General features: G+C 44.4%; 1 protein-coding gene across 1 annotated transcript in view; it reads left to right on the top strand.

Annotated features, from left to right (window-relative positions):
• Positions 1 to 3,819: 3,819 nt before the first annotated feature.
• The window catches only part of tmem178bb (transmembrane protein 178Bb), a gene marked incomplete at both ends in the record, with an annotated part of 110,789 nt that continues 92,703 nt past the window's right edge, over positions 3,820 to 21,905 (top strand). Inside the window, one exon of the mRNA XM_080757595.1 lies at positions 3,820 to 4,201. Coding sequence (XP_080613721.1) covers positions 3,820 to 4,201 — 382 coding nt within the window. The remainder of the gene's footprint in view (positions 4,202 to 21,905) is intronic.

Here is a 21,905-nt window from a genome sequence, read left to right on the forward strand (position 1 = left end):
TATTGCCAAGTTTTGCGAAATCCAACTGAAAGGTTACAGTATATTGGTGCAAATACCTTTGTACCTTTATCAAGTAAAATGTTAAATGTGGGATTTTTACTCATGGAGTATTTCTCCATTGTGGTATTACTTAAATGGAGAAAAAAAAACGAATCTTGATAATAATTCCACAAACTGTATATTGCGACGCCACATCGTTCAGGGATTTGTAAACTAGCAGCAGACTGCTATAGGCAGTGAAGCGATCTGTGAATTGATAGCGGCAGCTTTCAGAATGAGCCCCACAGTCTGTGAAAGGCTTTAGAAGAAAGCATGACAGCAGTATACAATGTATAGCTACTGTATAATGGAGTAGACATGTTCAGTTTCACTGAGACAGCAAATGTCTAACTTAGTTTTCTTGCATGCTTTCTTTGCAATGGTGCCAATATGACATTGGAATGCAAAATCATTCGGCACCCATTTAGTTCAGCGGGTTCAGCGGATGCACTTAACCTCATACATATCGACATACAGTAGATACAGTATATGCAACCAGATAAGATTGACAAGATTAAAAGTATCCAATAGTGAGAACTTGAAGTACTTACGAGATCAGACTTGCTAGTGTTGCTCACAAAATGCCATCTGGTTCCATTTCCACTCAGTGAGAATTTTACTGTGTGATCCCAGGACTCCAGATAAGGGGTTTGGTGGTCAGAAAAAGGCCTATCTTTTTCCATTTACACCCAAAGAAAATAGTTCTGACTGCTGTCTGACTGAAATTATTAATTTGAATGCAAGACAACTGGGCCTTTTGGGGAAGTGGATTCATGGGGGAGCATTGGGCCTTTTGGCAAAGTGGGCCCATGCAAATATTTATCTTTAAGTTTAATTATTTTCCTATAAGTATAATAACTAGTATCTATATGGTTAATATTCATAGATAATATATAATTCATTATGACTTAAGTTACTATAAGTCATAGAGTATTACAATCGCTTAATTAATTGGCACGTGTGAGATGATCCAATGCTTATTCTTTCATGTTAAATATAGATTAAAAGTACACTAGCTGGGTTAAGCAATGTAAAATACAACTTCGGTACTATGAAAATATTAAGGACTGCCAAGATAAGCAATATCATAACAAATAATAATAATAATTGGCAAGATAAAAAAAAAAGAAAATAAATACAATAATCGCAACATCTGTAACCAGGAGAAGATACAATTTTAACATGGCAGACAAAAAAAGGATCATAAAAATGAATCACTGAATGAACTATATAGCCTGAGATTCTGCAGTGGGCTGATTGATATAGGTGGTAGTCGTAGGAGGCTATTAGGAGCAGTGATAGTTGCAGCATTACCGTAGACTAAGGTGCGCTCTGTGGAGCGCAAATCTCTGCCAGGAGGCATGCCCCAATAATGCTAATACACTGTCTGGCACAGTAACCCCCCGTGCGAGCAGACCTCAGCCAATACGATGCATATGCATGCATCGTATGCATTCTGACCTGTACTTCGGTAGACTTGCGCATGGGGGGGGGGGGGGGGGGGGGTGTCTGCGATTGGGGGGTGAAGTTGCATCATTCTTAAATTTTTAACTTGTTGCGGTTGTGTTCACAGTGCGCAGTGTTAACCGCAGCAGAGAACTTCATCAATGTGTTCAATTCATAAACTACACAGTATAGTTAGGACGTAAAGTGAGGATAACGTGCAATGGATGCAGTGTGTCACTGTTGGGGACTGGACGTTACCGCGTGCGTGTGTGTGTGTGTGTGTGTGTGTGCGTGCGTGCAAGTGAGCACGCAATGTTCTTTCGGGCACATGGTGGAGGCACAGGGGACACAGCAGCGCAAAATGATTGACGTTTACAATAATGTACTCCCATTGATGATTCGATCATCATATACAATTATTATTATGCATATGCCATGTTAGATGTATACTGTACATAATCATGCTGAGCTAAACATGCATGTGATTCATTTATTATTTAAACGAAGAAAGTCCCCACTCCCCACGCAGTTCGTCTCCGTAACGGGACATCTTTGTGCTGCGTAAACTAACTGTCTCACTAACAGTTTTGACTCCTCATTCATCCTCCACATTGTTTGCTTCATTTCCGTTATTTGATGCGGACTGCATTCACACCTGTTGTGAATCGAAGTCAGGTGTGCTTGGAAGCCTTCACACCTGCCAAACAAAGCGCACTTTCCGACAATACGCATCAGGATTCGTTTTTATCGCAGTATATAACATCCTGGTGTGAATTGCGACCTATAGTTGCATGTACTGTAATGCATGTAAACTTGCCACAATTTCAATGAGCATGTGCAAGAGACTCCTGCCGACAAAGCTCCCGTCGATATCGCATGGTCAGAACTGAGTATGTTCGGTCGGTATAGCAAACTGATTTAAATCAAAGAAACAGAAGTGAGGGCTATGAAGCGGTTTTGTTATTGTCTGTTGAGCCTGCGAGAAGTGACGGGTTACGATGACTGCTTGTGTAAAAGCTCAACACTAGTAGCCTACTTCCATGCAGAGGGTGGATGTGTGTGTGTGTGTATATATATATATATATATATACACACACCGGTATATATATATATATATATATATATATAAATACCGGTATATATATATATATATATATATATATAAATATATATAATTATTTTGTATTGTTGTTGTATTATTGGCTCATGGAAACACCCACGGTGTCACACCCCTAAAAGCTCATTTCCTTCTGATTATTAAATGCAGGCAAACGCAAAAAGTTGAACTTTCATAGAAATGTTATTTCCCCCTGCTGCAGCAGTGCAGCTTCCCACAGTCCCACTACAGCTTTGGGTCACCTGATACCCTGCCTGGCGGAGATATGCTGTGCCTGTGACTGAGTGCACCTATTTGAAGCCAGGCTTGTTTTATGAAAAACAGCAAACCTAATCCACCAATAAGGCAAATTGCCCTATTAAGTCAACAGCGAATCCAAACACGATGTTTTGATTATTCTACCATTAAAATAAATTCCCCTATATACACAGACAGTGACAGACTCGACCTCGACGTCACGAGGTCTTCAAACGCGCCGCCAAGCCCCATTGAGGAGACAGACACCTTCCAACCACCGAAGTCGTGGTCGCATCCTGGCTATGATTTTTTAGGGCGGTGAGTATCCTTATATATAGCACATATCCCAAACAAAAACAAAGATTATAGCTGTTGTTAATGACAACATGAACTCAAACTGCATTTTAGTCGTTGATGTTTATAATCTGTCTCCCATTGCCATTCATATAGTCGGCTATTAGGGCGAATAGCATGCACCTTCATGGATTATAAACGTTGTTTTTGGGGGGGTGGAGGAGGGGGGCTCATCATTACCCCACATAGTTTTGCAAATGTGGTTTGTACATGTTTTTCTCGCCCTATTCAGTGAAATCGCACAGAAAGACGGCGGCTGGATGGACGCAGATCGAGCCTGGGATGAGATAAGCATCTTTTGATCGTCGAGCATCCATCCGCGCAGCCGCTGCAGACGGACGGCACGCAGGCAGGCAGGCAGGCAGGCAGGGACTCGTCTACACCTCCGACAAAACACCCAGCTTATTAACGTTGCACCGCCCGACGAGATCTTTTCCCCCCTTTTTGTGCTTCGATTGCGTGTGAATTGTGAACATCTCGACGATGGTATCGACGCTCATGGTGTCGAGGGGTGATGTGAGCTGAATCGACGCTGGATGCATCGGGAACGCGGTGCTTTTTTTTTCAGAGGAGCTGTCCGTCTGTTTGAGGTGCTGATGCGGCTGTAGAGCGGAGAGGAGCGAGCCATGGCTGCCGGGAAGTTACTGCTGTACGCCGGCCTCTCTCTGTCTCTGTGCGCCCTGGGCATGCTGGCCGTGGCGATCTGCTCCGACCACTGGTACGAAACGGACGCGCGACGCTACAGGGAGCGCTGCAGGAGCTTCTCTAGCCGCCGGAAGGACCCGGGCTTCATCTACATCCCCAACAACAGCCTCCCGCTGCGGGCCAGCCGAACCAGCCTGGATCGCTGGGAGGAGAAGCTGCTGCTGGCCCGGAACCGGCGGCAGCTGTTCGCCATGAGCGCCGCGGACGAGTGCAGCAGGCAGTACAACTCCACCAACATGGGGCTGTGGAGCAGGTGCCACCGAATGGGCTTCGACCAGGACATCGAAGACCTTATTCGGAAAGGTAAGAATATAAGCAAGCAACGGAAGTTGTCTAAAACTGAAGCCTGTGCATGTTAGCCTGATGAAAGCTCTGACATGAAATGAAAGCGAAACCTTTATAGGCTGCTAGCCTAAAATGATTAGAAAAGACATGGCGATCAGGCGCATCTCCATATTGGAATGTATTACGGGGGAAATAGGCAGGCTATGTGCGATATGCCTGCTGTGAAGTGATTGTGCGTTTGCCCTTTAGGTCATTCTATTAGGTCCAAGTCATATATTGCATGTAATAGTCTCTCAAAACGTCATTAGGGGGTTGCTGCCTCGGTATTTCATTGGATATAAATCGCCCCGCATGCTAAAACAGGCTTCTTGTGATGCTATTTTTTTTGTTTTTTGTTTTTGTTTTTTTGCTGGAGCGTAATATAGCATGTGATGCTGACACTGAATGGCAATGCGTGCCTGCATGTTGTCATCTCTCTCTCTCTCTCTCTCTCTCTCTCTCTCTCCCTCTCTCTCTCGTTGGGCGGGGGGGTCTGAAGTCTTAACCCCCCCCCCCCCTTTCAGGTTAGTGATCATGCCTGACCCCCTAACAGTTAGCCTAACTGCAGATAATGATAATGTTTTCAGGTTTTGAGAGAGACCCAAACTCAAGAGAGAGAGGGGGGGGGGGAGAGAGAGAGAGAGATATGGGAGTGGGGTTCTCTGACCTCATCTGCACATCATCCATGAAAGAATTCAATAAGCTTTGCACCTGGTACAGACTTAATGCTGTTTGCGGTCCATTTGCAAATGTCCACGGCTATTTTCAAACAGAGAGGAGGACCTCATTCATCACTTATAGGTGCTCCATTATGATCCACACACACACACACACACACACACACACACACACACACACACACACACACACACACACACACACACACTACATACAGACAGGTGTCTGGTCTGGGCTGAGCAGGCTGTGTGTGCTGGTGAGAGAGGAGGACACAGACTATGGGAGATACTTAAGCAAGGTTTCCCAAAACGTGTTTCAGCTCGAGACCCAAAAGAGAAATTTGAAGAGCCCTGTTCAGCATTTAATAGTGAAAATAGCAGATCTACAAGTGCACGGCGTGTTGCCATGTGTCGCCATGTGATGTGCTGTGCGCTTGTAGGTCTACTGTACATCTGCTATTAAAAAAAGATATAGGCCTAGTTTAATGGACTTTTGTTTACATTTTTTGGGGGGTGTAATTTCTGTAATCCTTTTGAAAAATGTTTAGAAATAAGAAGATGTATAGGAAACAAATTTCCTGTGACAAAATGTATCCGATACACGAAAACGGGTCCCGAACCATTGTTTTGGAAACGCTCAAGAGCACTGGTCTGTGTCCAGGGGCTTGCAAGAGCACAAGGTGTGTGTGTGTGTGCGCGTGCGTGTGTGCGTGCGTGCGTGCGAGAAGGATGGCGAGAGTGCAGCTGTGCCTCCCATTGAGAATGCCTCAATAGCCTTGATGGCCCGCCATCTGCAGTAATGGGCAGCCCACAGCCAGTGTGCTGTTCACTGATCAAATGGAAGCTCTTATAGAGGGGTCTGATCTATCCCTGCCATTTCAAGGCCTTGCTTCCCCCCCCCCCCCCCCCTCGATGCAATAGCACATTGCGGTTCGCTATATAGCTATGGTCGGGGAGTGACGGCTGGCAATAATTCAACGCGGCTTGGGATCGATAAGGCCGTGCACCCTGCACGCCCCAGAGGTTAATACTGTATTTATCTCTGCGTACGCGTTTGTGATCATTCTGAGCCACGCAGAGAGATTACATCACGTTTAAGCGTGATCCACACGGGAATCTGAAGACCGTAGAAAGTGCAAAGCTCCATGACTCTAATCTAAGTATAGTATAATTTAACCACTTAAACCCTCTGTATACTCAGTTCAAATCCATCAAACGGCCACCATGTTATTATTGCAATCTCTACAATAAATCCCTTCTTCCGACCGCACGTTCCATCCCAGGAAAGGGTGCGTTCAGGTGGATAATTTAATGCTATATATACATGGACCGAAATGTTGGACAGACGCAGACTTTCCAAGCAAAATGGAACGAAGTCTCGATGCTGGAAATGAGATACGTGCCAAGGACTTCATCCTGTATATCCTGTTGTCAAAATAGAGCGCTCAGACTCCGATGGTACTATATTACACTACCGTGGCTATTGATAAACCAATCAATAGTACCGTAGACCGTACGTACTACAGTATGCCTTTACAGGTGTGGGATAGTGAGTTCCCTAAATATTTGGATGAGTCTGCTCTTTGAAGGGCCCGATCAATAGATCTCTGGATGCGGTTCTGTTCTATGAATGACTGGTTGGATGGCATCTTTGTTCGTGGCATAAAACGAAAATAATAATAATAAAATCTATAGCAAGGATACACACATCGTTCAAAAATGTTTTGAGTTTTTTTCACTCCAGATTTTGTTCAATTGGATATCCCTGAAAATAAAGGTTCCGATGCAGTTAAAGTAAAAACTAAATGAATAAATAAAAAAAAGTGGCAGAATAGATGCATTCCAAAATTCTAAAATGGTTCACAATGTTTGCATTTGTTTGGAATGTTGACAGCGCATGGCGATGACACATTATGCGCTTGTACATAGATGGGCAGGTCAATGTGCTACAACAAAGTATATATAGGGCCCAGCGTCAGCGAGATTATAGCCACAGACAGACAGACAGACAGACAGACAGACAGACAGACAGACAGACAGACAGACAGACAGACAGACAGACAAAAAGTCTCCTATAGTGCTATAACTAGGGCTGTCCCGGCCATTTGAAAATTGCCGATCTAAAAAGCTTGCGATGCAACGTATATTGTGAGCTTGTAGTTCTGCTATTTGCAAAAGATACATTCATTTGAAAAGTGCTATTTGAAAAGTAATCAATACTTTTGTATCGCCCATCAGAGTCAGACACCAGTGAGGATATAGGTGTGAGGGAACGAGAGTTGTGTTGTTAAAAAAGAGAAGGTAACAACAACACCACCACCACTTCTATCCTTCGTTATATTTATGCAACACCCTCCCGAGTCTCATGCATCGGTTAGCCAGTGAAGAGGACGTGCTGTGCGGTTTGTTTGTTTGTAGGTCGTGCTATAGCAGTGTGTGTTGTGCTAGCTTGTGCTAGCTTGTGTGCGTGTGTGTGTGTATGTTTTGTAGTTAATTCAGCAAGTGTAAGAGGAAGCGGGTGCAGGGGGAAATATCCGAACAGTTGGCACATGTTTACTTGGAATTCTGCTGACGTGACTGGGCATTGTATCTCACCCTCCCTCCCTTATGAGCGCCTCTCTCTCTCTCTCCCCCCCCCCCCCCCCCCCCCCCCTCCTCTCCTGTCCAATACGAATAGTAGTAATAGCACCTCCCGGGGAGAAACAGGGAGAGGAGGAAGACGAGAAAGAGTTTACAGAAAGTCAAAAGGAAATGCTGGTGGCATAGCCTATGGAGTGGGTTCAGGTGGGGAGGTAGGAGATGAAAGGGGGAAATGGGGTGGTGGTGGTGGTGGTGGGAGGGGGATAGTTGAGCAGAGGGGGGGTAAGAGAAAGATGGAGTTGGAGTCGGAAAGAGGGAGAGAGAGAAGCGAGAGGGAGAGGAGGAAGGGGGTTAGAGAGAGAGCTGCAGAGAGAGGAGAATACATGTATTAGAAACGAGAGGATTACATACAGAGGAGCGGAGAGAGCGTCGGGTGACGACGGCCCCCTTCGTCGGAGGCCATCTGTCACTCTCCTCTCCTGGGAAAAGGCCCTATCAAAACCCTGATCAAGACATTTCACGGCATAGACCAATCACGCGGAAGCGGGGAGAACGGACTCCTCCCACCGACCGAGATCACGGCCCCCAGACCATAGCTTCTGATTAGATTAGCACATTCCCCTGGGGGACCCTGCACTGGGTAAGGGCTACAATTTAATGAGACCCTATACGGGTGGTAAAGGTGATTCAAAAGGCCCTGTCAGGATCATGGAGGTGACCCGATACAAGTTGATTTACGGTAATAGGACCTCACACCGCATGGATATAGCAAGATTCTTACGCTAGAATGACAGAGCTCGCAAATGCAGACGTTGTGTGTATACATTGACGACTCGGCCGCATTCCGGAAGTTTCTCTTAAGGCGTTAGTAATATCTCTGGCTCATAATTATCATCAGCAGCACTATATATTGGTCAATATGTTTGACATGTATGCAGTAAAATCATCAGTGTGTGAGTATGAGAGTGAACAAATGTAACCAAATGGACCTGTATACACTAGAGTCTATACAGCAATGACTATCCGAATATAGTGCTTTAGACTTTTAACAAAAACAAAAAATATCACTTAACCTTAACTTACGTGATATTGAACTTAACACTTTTTTACTCGTGTATATGCTCGGGGCAGCGTGACACTTTTGCAGCCACAGCCACTACTGCAGTGTATAATGTTTTATTGTGGCTTCGGGTAGGAGACACAGGGCGCTCTCTGTAATTCCTGGAAACAGTTAAATTATTCATGTATATACCTGCCCTCCTAAGGCAAGGACTGCCGGCTCATTAATGCCCTGCTCCGTCGTCTGTCTGCAGACTGCACGGTCCACCCAGTGGCCCTACATCAGCACGCGTGTGTCTGACAGCTGCTAGGGGTCTCGCTGCACATGTCTCGTCTGCAATGCCAACACAATGGGGAGACTGGAACGCTAAAGAGAGAAATCAAAGGGCATTTCGAAATCAAAAGCAATCGACGTTTTCTGGCCAAACTGGAGTGTATACCTTTCTCTTCTCTTCTTTCTTTTGCTGCTGCCGATCTGGAGGGAGCCCATTTCATACAGATTACACCACCAATTTCACACTCCTCCATATTTCTGCCAACATGTCATTTATATCGAAGGAGAAAAGCTTTCGATTTTCTTTTGCTCTCTCTCTCTCTCTCTCTCTGTCTCTCTCTCTCCCTCACACACGCACGCACGCACGCTTCCCTGATCATTTTCTGCCTGCCCCTTCACTTGTGTGCATTCATCTGCTCCAACGCATCAGACTCACGGCCAACATTGATTAGTATAAGATCTCAGAAGATCACAGGGAAGGGATAGATGAACGTGTCCGATCGATACCGGACCCAGCGGTGTGGTTCCCCCCCCGCCCCCCCCCCCACACATAATGCATAGTTGAAATTATGCTAATGCTGCCATAAGTACTCCGGCAATGTGCGGCGTATATCGACTCTGCCGTCAACATATAGTGGAGGGAAGCTGAGAAGGCCAGAATTACCAGCAGCTGAGCAAATCACCACTCGTGATTCATTCCATTCGTCCACGTCCCGCGCTGTTATTGCGGCGCTGCAATGTGCCAACGGTGACGTTTCATCGGCCCAGATGACACTCACGGTCCAATATAGGCTCTATATGCGCGGCGGCCATATTGGAAAGAAATTAGGCCTCTTCCTTACTTCCTCATCATCATTTTATTTAACTCGCGACCATGATCACATGGTATCAGTGTTGATTTCGTCGACTATCTATTTTTCACTGACGAAAACTAAATGGAGACTAAATAAAAACTAAGCTATGATGATGACTAAAACTAAGACTAAATATACCGACAATTTCGTCAACAAATAAAATGTGAAAGAAATGCCGTCATTACGACGGCATCAAGGCCCGCCAATTAAAATACATTTTGTCTAGTTTGTAAAACTAGACTAACACATTCCAGGTGACTATAAACTATTCAAGAGACTATGACTAAAACTAAACTCAAAATCTGCTGCCAAAAACAACACTGCATGGTATGGAGCACAGATTCATAAATAGTATACAATAACAAGTATACAATACAATACAATACAATACAATATAGACATATCGAAAGGCTTTCACTATTTGAACAGTGGAAGAACAGCTGTAATTATACTAATGATATAGCTCTGTGGTGATATAGGCCTATTAATGACATTAATGATGCCTCTATGATATGGATCATATTCACATGGCGGCCATGTAGGCATTTTGCAGTGAAAAAGCAACAGGGTGGCATTTCATTAACTTATGGGAAGATGGCCGTCGTGTGAATATATGCCATAGAAAATAATGAATGTCGACCCATAGCCAGCTCTTTCATTGCAATAGCAAGGTACAGAAGACTAGCTGTTTTACGTGATTACAGTCTTTGTCAACGACACACACACACACACACACACACACACACACACACACACACACACACACACACACACACACACACACACACACACACACACACACACACACACACACACACACACACACACACACACACACACACACACACACACACACACACACACACACACACACACACACACACGCAGTGCTCTGATTTGATTTAGAGTCAGTGTTTTTGTTTCTTGTCTGCACCGGTCTCAACAGAGCAAGAACAATGGTTTCGGCTGAAAGATTTACTCATCGTGAAGTCAGCTTGACAACTATAACCACATGCAGGCAGAGAGAGAGAGAGAGAGAGAGAGAGAGAGAGAGAGAGAGAGAGAGAGAGAGAGAGAGAGAGAGAGAGAGAGTAAAATACACAGAGATGGAGAGGAGAGGAAAGAGAAAGAAATGAGACGGAAAAGCATGATGTTTTCTTTTGCCAACATCACGCAGAAGGCATCAATGTTTGATGACCTCACACTGTACTGTTGAGTTTCCCAGAGGAGTACCCCTCTCCTCTCCTCTCCTCTCCTCTCCTCTCCTCTCCTCTCCTCTCCTCTCCTCTCCTCTCCTCTCCTCTCCTCTCCTCTCCTCTCCTCTCCTCTCCTCTCCTCTCCTCTCCTCTCCTCTCCTCTCTCCCCTCTCTCCCCTCCTCTCCTCTCCTCTCCTCTCCTCTCCTCTCCTCTCCTCTCCTCTCCTCTCCTCTCCTCTCCTCTCCTCTCCTCTCCTCTCCTCTCCTCTCCTCTCCTCCCCTCAAGCGGGGGTGGAAGTCTTTGCAAAAAGAACATAAACCCTGGGGAGAGGCTGTGTTAAGTACACACGGCGCGCGGCGGCCAAACACACTGGATGCCCAGTTTGCACAAAAGCAGACGTAGCACATAAAGAAACTGTACATACAATGCATAATAGATGCTGTGCTTTATTTCCCCGACGACACACACACACACAACCCAGTCGCGCACGCACACACACGCGCGCGCGCACACGCGCACACACACACACACGCGCGCGCACACGCGCACACACACACACACACACACACACAGGCTGTGGGAGATAACTGTGTATATTACGTATGATTCAGATTCAATACTATACGTCCGTCTCTAGACAAGGACCCGCCTGCCTCTGATTGGCCGCCAATAAGAACCACGCTGATATCGGGTCTTCATCAGGGCTCAGAGACCTGATAGCCCATTTCTCACAAAGTTCTTAATTTGTTTTTGTTTTATACTGTTTGAGCTGCAGCACTGATTAATGTCATTTATTTTGTATTAAACTTGAAACATTATTGTACTGTAAAAAGGCCTCTTTTCCCTTCGCCTTTATCCTTTTTAGTATAATAGTAGACCTATTAGTTTACTATAATTAATTAGTGTAGTTTGAATATGGCATAATATGTCTTGTTGCACGCAGCCCTTAATGTTATTTCTTTGTGTTGTATTACTGATGACGAAGTCAACGATATGATATCCATAGGCAAGCGCTGCACTATAGCAGACACTTGGGTACATAGTTCTAATTTAGATTAGCCTATTAGCCTGTATTTATTAACAGAGTAAAAACTGCGGACCATCACTGTAATAGCATGCAACCCGGCGAGGGAATAAATAAATATGTAGACGGACGCCACGATAATCCACACAAACACTTCATTTAGAACACACCCAAATCAAATCATAGTACGGCGTATACGTGTTCAATCAATTATTCAATCAAAGCAAACAGCATAAATAATGTTTGCCTCTGTTTGCCGCATTCTGGAGCGCCATCTGTCGCGCGTGCCAAGCTGTCATTCTCTGTCCCTTGCGCCGCCATCTTCAAATCCGTCTTTGACAATTGTATGAGAGTACAAACATTTGACCCACGACCCACAGCGAGCACCATGCCCGTGGAGATGGATGCTGGCTGTTTGGCCAATTACAGGGAGAGAGAGAAGAGTGGAGAGAGAAGAGACAGCCATCTAGAGCCATGCTGCTCAGGTGATGGAGCAGGAAATGACTCCGTCACAACCAATCCTTTATCCTCGCCCAGTCAGTCTCTGTCAGCTCTGACCATACACACACACGCTCGCGCACACACACACACACACACACACACACACACACACACACACACACACACACACACACACACACACACACACACACACACACACACACACACACACCTAAACATCTACAAACGCATCACGTTGTGAGCTTGTAGATCTGCTATTTTCACCTGAGCACGCCCAAGCATAACATGTCAAAACACGTGATTGGCAGTGTGGGCTTTGGAAAACAAACAAACAAACACGTCAATACATGTGATTGACAGTGAATGAGTTTTAAGGGTCTGTAACTGGAACCAAAATGGACCATTATACGGGACCATTTGGTTCCATCAGAGTTTTAACTCAAAAGGTTGCCAATCTCAGCCAATCAGGAGAGAGTACACATTGATTAGCTTCAATTTTATAGTGTTCCACAATTTTTTTGCTCATTTCTTTGTGTCATCACTGCAGTGTCACGTGTTTATCCTGTATGAGTAACAAAATGGCATCATCAACCTGGGGGTCCTAGAACCAAACGACGATCTAGAGCAATGGTTCTCAACCAGTGTTCCTGTGAGGGGATTCCAGGTGGTCCTCAGCTAAATGAGGGAGAGTTAGTAATGGATCTTTAACTTGTGAGAGTGTAGAATGAAAGTATGGAAACGATTAAATGTTATGCTCCCAAGAGTTAAATTACTGTTAAACATCTGCATTACTTAAAGAAGTCTACACAATTACAGAATAGAAGAATTGTTGTTTTGATCGTTTGCCAGTAATCTCTCCTATAGTACACCACATCAATACAGCACGGCATTGTAGACAAAACCGTATCCAACGACAACAACAACAACAACAACATATTTGAAGTCTTGGGGTCAGAGAGGCTAAATGTCGTCAAACGGTGGTGTGTGGCTCAAATGCCAAACAGACACCGGACCTCGATATGAAAAGGGTTGAACAGCACTGCTCTAGAGAAGAGAGGCCTGCTGTCCCCGCCAGCACTTCCCGCGGCCTCCTCCCTCCCTCCTTGCTCCTTTGGCCGTTTAATCAAGGGGCTCATCAGAAAGTATAGGGAGAGTGCCGCAGGGCTGGAGGAAGAGGCAGCATCAATCAGGCCCCTCATTCAGTGGGCCCGATGACTAGCCACTTGTGCAGAGAGGAGAGAGCCGGAGAAGAGGGGAAGCTCTGTGGACACAGCTGCCTCGTCTATAGAAGAAAGGGGGGCTTTTTTTCAGCGCAGAGGGCGGCGGGGACAATACGGGAATTATGCGTCGTAAAAAGGGAACCATTATCGCTCTCTCTCTCTCTCTCTCTCTCTCTCCCGCGCGCTCGTGCGCACGTATAGGCGAGTCTGGCATCGGCCAATGAGCGAAAGGGAGGTTGTTATTATAGACTTGTACTTCTCTTTTCACCTTATTATGGTCTCGGCGATTGATGAGATGAAAGACGCGGGCCCCATCTTAAAAAAAAAAAGAAAAGACGATGTAAATGAGATAAAAGCCGGTTTGCGAGAGGGAGAGAGATAGCGAGTGACGGAGAGGGCAGGCTGAGAAGTGACGTGGCGTTGAAATCTGCAGAAGAGAGATGGAGGGAGAGAGAGAGAGAGAGAGAGAGAGAGAGAGAGAGAGAGAGAGGTGAAGGAAGAAAAATCACCCAGCTCATCCCCGGTTTGTGTTGTCATGGTAACATGGAACGACTTTTTGACAGATGTTATTTGGGGAGGATAGTGTCGGCAATCGGGGCAGAGCTGTGAAGGAGAAGGAGAAGGAGAAGGAGAAGGAGAGGAGAGGAGAGGAGAGGAGAGGAGAGGAGAGGAGAGGAGAGGAGAGACGTGATAGTGTGTTCCTTTGACTGCTAGCAGGTTCCCAGTTCGAAACCAGGTAACAAATCACGAAACAAGTGTTTGTGTTCCCAGATGCCAGCGTTTTTCACCTGCAGGCACACAGGAGAGAGACCTGAAAATGTTAAAGCGATTATACTATTATACTGTGTATGGTAAACTGTATGGTAAACTTCACAAACAACAGCTTTCTCGCGACCACTTAAACCCTATATATACTTCGTTGACAGGCGTCCCCCAGGGGTCTATTACATATACCACCTCCTTTTAAATATAGCTAATCTAATCCGCAAGCTGCGGCGGGCTAGAAAATGGCTGTTTTTGCTGAACGTTTGCCTAATTCAGCAGAATAGAATAGAATAGAATCATGTCAAGAATTTTTGATAGTACATTTTAGAGGAACTGCAGTCAATCAGTGTTGATTTTGACAACACATTTGGATTTAGATTTAGTCGTAGTCTTTTGAATAACATTTAATTCATTTACTTTTTGTCATAGTAATCTGAAAATGTTTAGTATCCTAAGATTTTATTCGACTAAATACTGATCCCGACTACCTTTGCTGCGTGTCTTCCCCCATCTCTCTCCCCGTTTCCTGTCACGCTACTGTAATTCAATGAAGGCAAAAGGCCCCAAAAAACACAGTAAAAATATAAAATAAAAAATATTGTAACAAGGGACCCCTGTCTTGACCAGTAGACACGTGCGTTTGTGCCGAACGTGTACACAGATGCAGTCAGACACACCTCCCTCACAGACATAAACACATATGCACACTTAACTCATGCACATGCAAACGTGCACAGGTTTGAGGTTTGCGCGCGCGCGCACACACACACACACACACACACACACACACACACACACACTACTGCTGCTGCAACTATTAACAGTAAAATCCAGTGTTACTAACTCAAAATCTCTGAATCAAAGTATGATTCAGAGGTAAAACTTAAATGTATAGGCCTACTGTTACGTAATCAAGTGTAAATTCACTTTATAGACAGTAGTAGTCCAATACAAATGCATTGCACACAAACACCGTGCAATAGGCCTATCCATAACACACTGTCGCAATAAGTCATTGGGAAAAGAAAGAAAGAAAGACGTTTTCAGAGTTTCTGTATTTACTACCGTGCAGGTTTAAGAACAGTCATACTGAGGTAGCTGTACTGTACTGTACTGTACTGTACTGTACTGTACTGTACTGTACTGCACTGCACTGCACTGTACTGTACTAGAGAGAGGGGTGGGGAGGTAGAGTACAACTGTACCATACCTCTCCACCCCCCCCCCTCTCTCTCTCTCTCTGCCACTTATATTGGCTCATGTGGCACCCCCGTTATGCGCCTGAGGACGCATTCTGATCACACATTCTGAGGACACAATCTCTAGAATTAGTAGTCAATAGAAAGAAAGAAAAAAATCATCCGCACCCTCCCCCCCCCCCCCCACCTGCACATTTGTAACCATTAAAGTTAGCCTTGCAGATCGTTTTAATTATAAACCCTGGCATGTGGTGGAGAATGGCCCGGTCACTGGAATGGCATGTGACATTTGAATGAAATCTGTTTCTCTCAGAATAATTGGATCATGGCTGGTGAGTTCCTGGTGTCTCTCTCTCTCTCTCTCTCTCTCTCTCTCTCTCTCTCTCTCTCTCTCATGCCTTAGTAATGATGTACAGCACATGCAAACGGAAGTAGAGGCCCGGGGGCCATTTTTGAGCGGTGCACACCGCTCCTACAAATGGCTGTGTGTCCCTCCGTGTGTCCGTCTGTCTGTCCCTATATGGGTGTTATAAGAGTAGGACCTTTGACCCTCTCCTGGTCAAATGTCGAGTGAACTGAAGTCAGTTGGAAAATCTAATTGCGACATTCGCCAATGCTGCCACTCCGGCTGCAACTTTCTTGTAAAACATGGCTAAATAAGCAATTTAAACGCTTGTTTCGACCCGTAACTTGGACTTTCTTGTCCAGGAATGAAGTAAAAATAGTTTAGCTCATTATCGGACCTTTACTTTTTGGATAGGATGTGCAGAAAAGGGTAAGAAATGTTCCTAGTTGAAACCATGCACCGGTTCTGAAACGCGGTGGAAGGCTAAGACGGTGGGACCTCATCTCGGAGCTACAGAATGAGGGACTGAGGGACCATATGGGGCTACCATTGACCACTGCATTATTAGTCAAGAGTCAAGCCTGAAAGGCAGATTCCGCCATTTCTCGCAGAGAAATGGGAGGCCAAGGGGCACAATAATAACAAATAACACAATATGTCATTCAAATAAACATGAAAAATGCACCTGACCTCACTTAGGGCGGGCTGGTGGGCAGATGGGTGGGCAGTGAATGCTTTCAATATTCTCCAGAGGCCCCAACCGTAATCTAAATTTAACCTAGCCTTAATTTAACCTTAATCTAACCTATGGTCCTGCAGTGCACTGCAAAGTCATTAGTATTAATTAAACTCTGAGATTGTAAAGAAAGATACATAGATAAGGATGAAGAGCACAGCAAAATGTCCTTACTTTGTGGGATTCTGTACCCACAAGAGGTAGACTTTTAGCACACACACACACACACACACACACACACACACACACACACACACACACACACACACACACACACACACACACACACACACACACACACACACACACACACACACACACACACACACAATAAAGCTCTTCTGTGGTGGGGAGAGAGCTAGTTTCTAGAGTGACAGCAGTGAGAGCTAGCCTTGCGCTCCTTATCTTCTCTGCTCTATTATTCCATTCCGCAAATGCTTTAACTTTTTTTGTCCCACACTTCCCTTCTTTTGGCTGAAGCCTGTGGTGTTTTTTCAGGCAATTACACACGCACGCACGCACACAGACACACACACACACACACACACACACACACACACACACACACACTTGAGACCACTGCAGTCCTGCAGTGTGCGAAACCAGTGGTTCTCAATCACTTCTGGATCAGGGCCCACTTGAAACTCTCAAAAGCGTGCGCAGCTAGACAAGTCTCAATTATTACATACTGTAAATGTCTAATCAATCTTTTTTTATTATATTTTTTGCATAATCGTCATAATAGTCATGACCATTACCATGTTAAAAATGTTCCTATATTTTCCAAACATTTTCAAAAATAGTGGAAATAGCAGACTTACACCAAAACGTGTTGCATCGCGAAATGTTTTGAGCACGTAGGTCTGCTATTTCCACCAAGTTTTATACTCACATTGTTTTACTTAAGTAAAAGTAGCAATACCACAAAATAAGAATACATTTCTCAACTGCCCCGTCTAGAACTCAAGCAAACCCAATATCCTTTGTAACATTGTTGGCAAGACGCCTAATACTTGAGATATACATGAGATGGAAGTCGCCTTAATATTTTACAGCTCGAGAAAATTTGATGCACAATGAGAGGCTCTCTAAGGAAATATGGGATCCTTTCCTGGCTTATACGGAGAGAATTACTTTCCCAGTTATTCCTAAATTACATTTAAAGTAGTACTGAACTTACTTTTCTGTAGTTTTTCCAATTTCTTTTGTATACTCCACTACAAATAGAGGCGAATATTGTACTTTTTGAGTGGTGCAACCACTCAGACAGCTATGTGTGTCCCTGGCTGGCTGGCTGGGTCGGTCCGAGCACGAAAATAGCTTGCACAATTCACTTCACACAGGTGTGATTTTACTCCACAGACAGCTTTAGTTATACTTTGCAGATTTAGATTATTAATGTACATTAAATGATACATGATGGTGTATTATAGGTTAATCTTCTGCAGCAGCACATCAAGTCATTCAAATCAGACCCACCATTACCGGCTGCAACAGTAACGTGATGAACACATTAATGCATTCTCCAATAATGTGCATGTGAAATGAGCCTGCACAATGCGTTATATAATGACTTAAGTTTGGTACTGTTAAGTACATTTAATGATGCCAATACTTGATGCTAATACTACTTGAAATTGGGCAAAACAAACAGTTCTTCAGGCAGGTTAAAGTGTTGCACGGTAAAATCCCCAGCGTTCAAGTGTACAAATGTAACCTATACATTTACAAGTAAATGTAACCTATACATTTACCTATACACTTCTGCTATTGATTATATGTTTTAACCATGTAGCACTCTGAGATTCCCTGTGAATGAAAAGTGCAATACAAATTCATTATTCATTATTATTATTATTATTAAGTAGGAATTAAGGAAGGACGGTTTTAAGAAGAAGGCCCAGAGAAGAGGAGGAACTAAATGGTAACGGTAACTAAAACGTTTACATTTGAACTCTCTCAGAGTTAAATGAACGCAGAGGATTGTTTTACTGTGTGGGAAGAAGCAGGAGAGGAACCCAGGGGAGCGAGCGCTACAGGCCTCGGGCACAGTGAGTCAACAGCAAGCCCCAGTTAAGATGTTATGTTTCAACTGCGGGATTTTTGAAACAGATGCAACACTCTTTCCTCGAGGTGATGCTTTCATTAAATCTCAGCGTGCGCGCGCACGTGTGTGTGTGTGTGTGTGTGAGATGCCTGTGAAACACAGTTAGATGCTCTGTGAAAAATAAAATGCCAAAGTCATGCCGAGATATTGACTTTAGTTCTGTCTTCTCTGAAATAGATTTGTAAACGTGCACGCACGCACGCACACCACACACACACACACACACACACACACACCCTCCAGCTCTTGATTTCGTGTTTCGTGTTTGTGTGTGTGTGTGCTCTTTTGTCTCCTGCTCTGATATGGTGTACTACGAACAGATGATAAGCGCGGCAGCGCACCCAGAGGGTGAACGAACGCCCCGATGCTAAACCCAGCGCTCCCCTTTTCAAACAACCCCCATTCCTTTTTCCCCTCCTGCATCATGGCTTTTCTTCTATAGCTCTGCTTCATTGTTGCGCATTATATTGCCTCCACGGTTTGATGTTATTCTCGTGATAACGTGACGTAAAGGCACTCTCTGTCAACGGCGGGATCCGGGGCCCACCACCGAGTGGACCGCTTACGTTCAGACGGGCAGATGAAAAGATGCACAGCATATTCAATTGTCTCTTTGTATCTGTGTTGCTCAGTGTTGTTTTCGTCGACTAAAACCGAAGACGAAAAATGTCCGTCGACTACCTTTTTTCACTGACGATCGTCGATAACTAAATGCACGGAAACTAAATTAAATCTAAGCTATGATGACTAAAACTAAGACTAAAATATACTGACAATTTCGTAAAAACTAGACTAAAATGTTAGGAAGGGACTAATGGACGAGAGATCCAGTATAAGTCATTTTACAATTAGTTGCATGCTGAAAATAGCCGATCTACAAGCCCACAACGCGTCGCAGCGCGACGCGTTGTGGGCTTGTAGATCGGCTTGTAGATCGGCTTGTAGATCGGCATCAAGGCCTGCATCAAGGCCCGCCAAAATACATTCTGTTCGACTAAATCAACTGTAGATTTAATCGACTAAAATCGTATGATATTTAGGCGACTAAAACTAGACTAACACTAAAACATTCCAGGTGACTAAAATGTGACTAAAACGAAATGAAAACAATTTTTTGAGGGCTGCTATAGCCACTCCCAGAGCCATCTAATAGAAGAGTTATGATATTGAGGGGGCAGAAACTGAGCACTCGAGCGCTGTTCATGCAGCCTGAACTGAGACAAGCTGGTGTTGGAAATAAAAAAAAATCCAACGAGGGCGGCGCAAATAAGAGCTATTTTAATGTGTGCAACATGACAACTGTTTTAAAGTATTGTACAGTAACAACTAAAGTCTCTTTAATGTTTATGTTGTACTGTTATTACTACAAAACAATCTAAAATAAAGGGATTTAAGGGATCATTAAAGCTGGGCTGTTGCTTGAGTCCAATGCATTTCTGCCTACTTCCGGTCCAGGACTTGTCCCAGTTGGTTGTCCCCATTCTCAATAGAAGTCTATGTATGTATAGGCCCCATGAAGTGAACGCGGTTTGCGTAACTCTGTCTAAGGCTCTGGCCAGTCCTATATGATGCTATAGTGTACCTACTGTAGATTATTGTACTAACACAAACATTAAATGCCATTGACAATAAATGGAGAATTTACGTCATATCTCCATATGTGACCATTTCTGAGGGGCGCTCTTATCATCATACATCATCTCATTCTGGCCGATTTGTTCAGACACGTATGACGTAAATTCTCCCTTCATTGTCAATGGCAAATGTGACAAACGTTCAGGACCAAAAAAGCTGTATACTGTAGGAGGGTCTAGCGACCCTCAAAAATAATAAAATCTCCTCGCCTGAACAGTTAGTCCTGCCACCATGACAGCATGTCTCTGTATCAAATATTCACATATGTGGACGAGCAAATCGACAATTAATGCATAAGAGCGCCTCTCACTTCACACGGGTGTGATATTTATGATATGAAACGCTAGCTATTGACTATATCTATCGGCCTCGATATCGAGGCCAACCAGGAAGTAGAGCTTCCTGGAAATGAATGGGCTGGGGGAAGGGCAGTCCGTCCTCTAGAAATATTATAATGGTTATAAACAGTGAGATGTGGGGGGGGGGGGGGGGGGGGCGGAAACCACACAATTAACCCCCAGAAATGGTTTGCCGTTTATTTGGCCGGTGTGGAAACAATTATACCAGAGCAGCTCGATCAATGACACGGGAGTTATTTTGCGTACCGTGGCTTTATTTTTCTGCACAGGCTGGCTCCGTCAACAATAGGCCGTGACAAAGACAAAATAGCGTGGATAATGTTCATCAGTGCCCACAAAGGATGGCTTAGAGGGGTTTCTGGGGGTCACTCTGGTGCCAAGATCCATGGCTGTGCTATTAATACCAACCTGAGGACCGTTGTATTAACGAGGGGTCTTGTTAGCCCCCCAAGACAAATCCAGCTGGATGAATGCTGGGAATGGAGACCAGCAGTCGGTGGTGGAAAGCAGGGTTGACTTTGGCATGCAGCACATTACTCATGTAGTTTTAATAGTCCTATAGTCTTTTGAATACAATTTAATTTAGTTTTAGTCATATTTTAGTCATCTGAAATGTCTTTAGTGTGGTTTTAGTTGACTAAATGTCATAAGATTTGAGTCGACTAAATCTACAGTTCTGGGCAAAAGCAATATTGTGGCGGGCCTTGATGACTCGTAATGCCTGATTTGACTCTTGTGGTTGCATGCTGAAAATAGCCCATCTGCAGTACAAGCTTGTTGTGTTGTGAGCTTGTAGACCTGCTGTTTTCAGAAGTAGTTTTTTTCCCCCTTCGTTTGACATACCAATAAACAGGAACACAAAGTATAGGCTAATATTACGCTATAGTTCCATTGATCCAAGTTGGGACACAATAGATTGATTGATCATTAAAGTAAACTAGAAAATTCACCCATCTGAACACTATCGGCTGCTATAGCTATACCTCCACCCTTCTTTTTTCTCCCTCTCTCCCCCTTTCTCTCTGCATGCCTCCTTCTTGCGATAAAGAAAAAGCACACACACATAAATCCATCAGATCAGCATGACATCATCGGCTTCATTTGGGACGAGCCCTCGTAAAAAACGTGATGTCACTGCAGTGTGCACCTCTCCTTCCTGACCTCCGCAGCCAGGAGCCTGCATGCAGCG

Source organism: Protomyctophum bolini (assembly GCF_963924005.1).
Source record: "Protomyctophum bolini genome assembly, chromosome: 23".
NCBI classification, from domain to species: Eukaryota; Metazoa; Chordata; class Actinopteri; order Myctophiformes; family Myctophidae; genus Protomyctophum; species Protomyctophum bolini.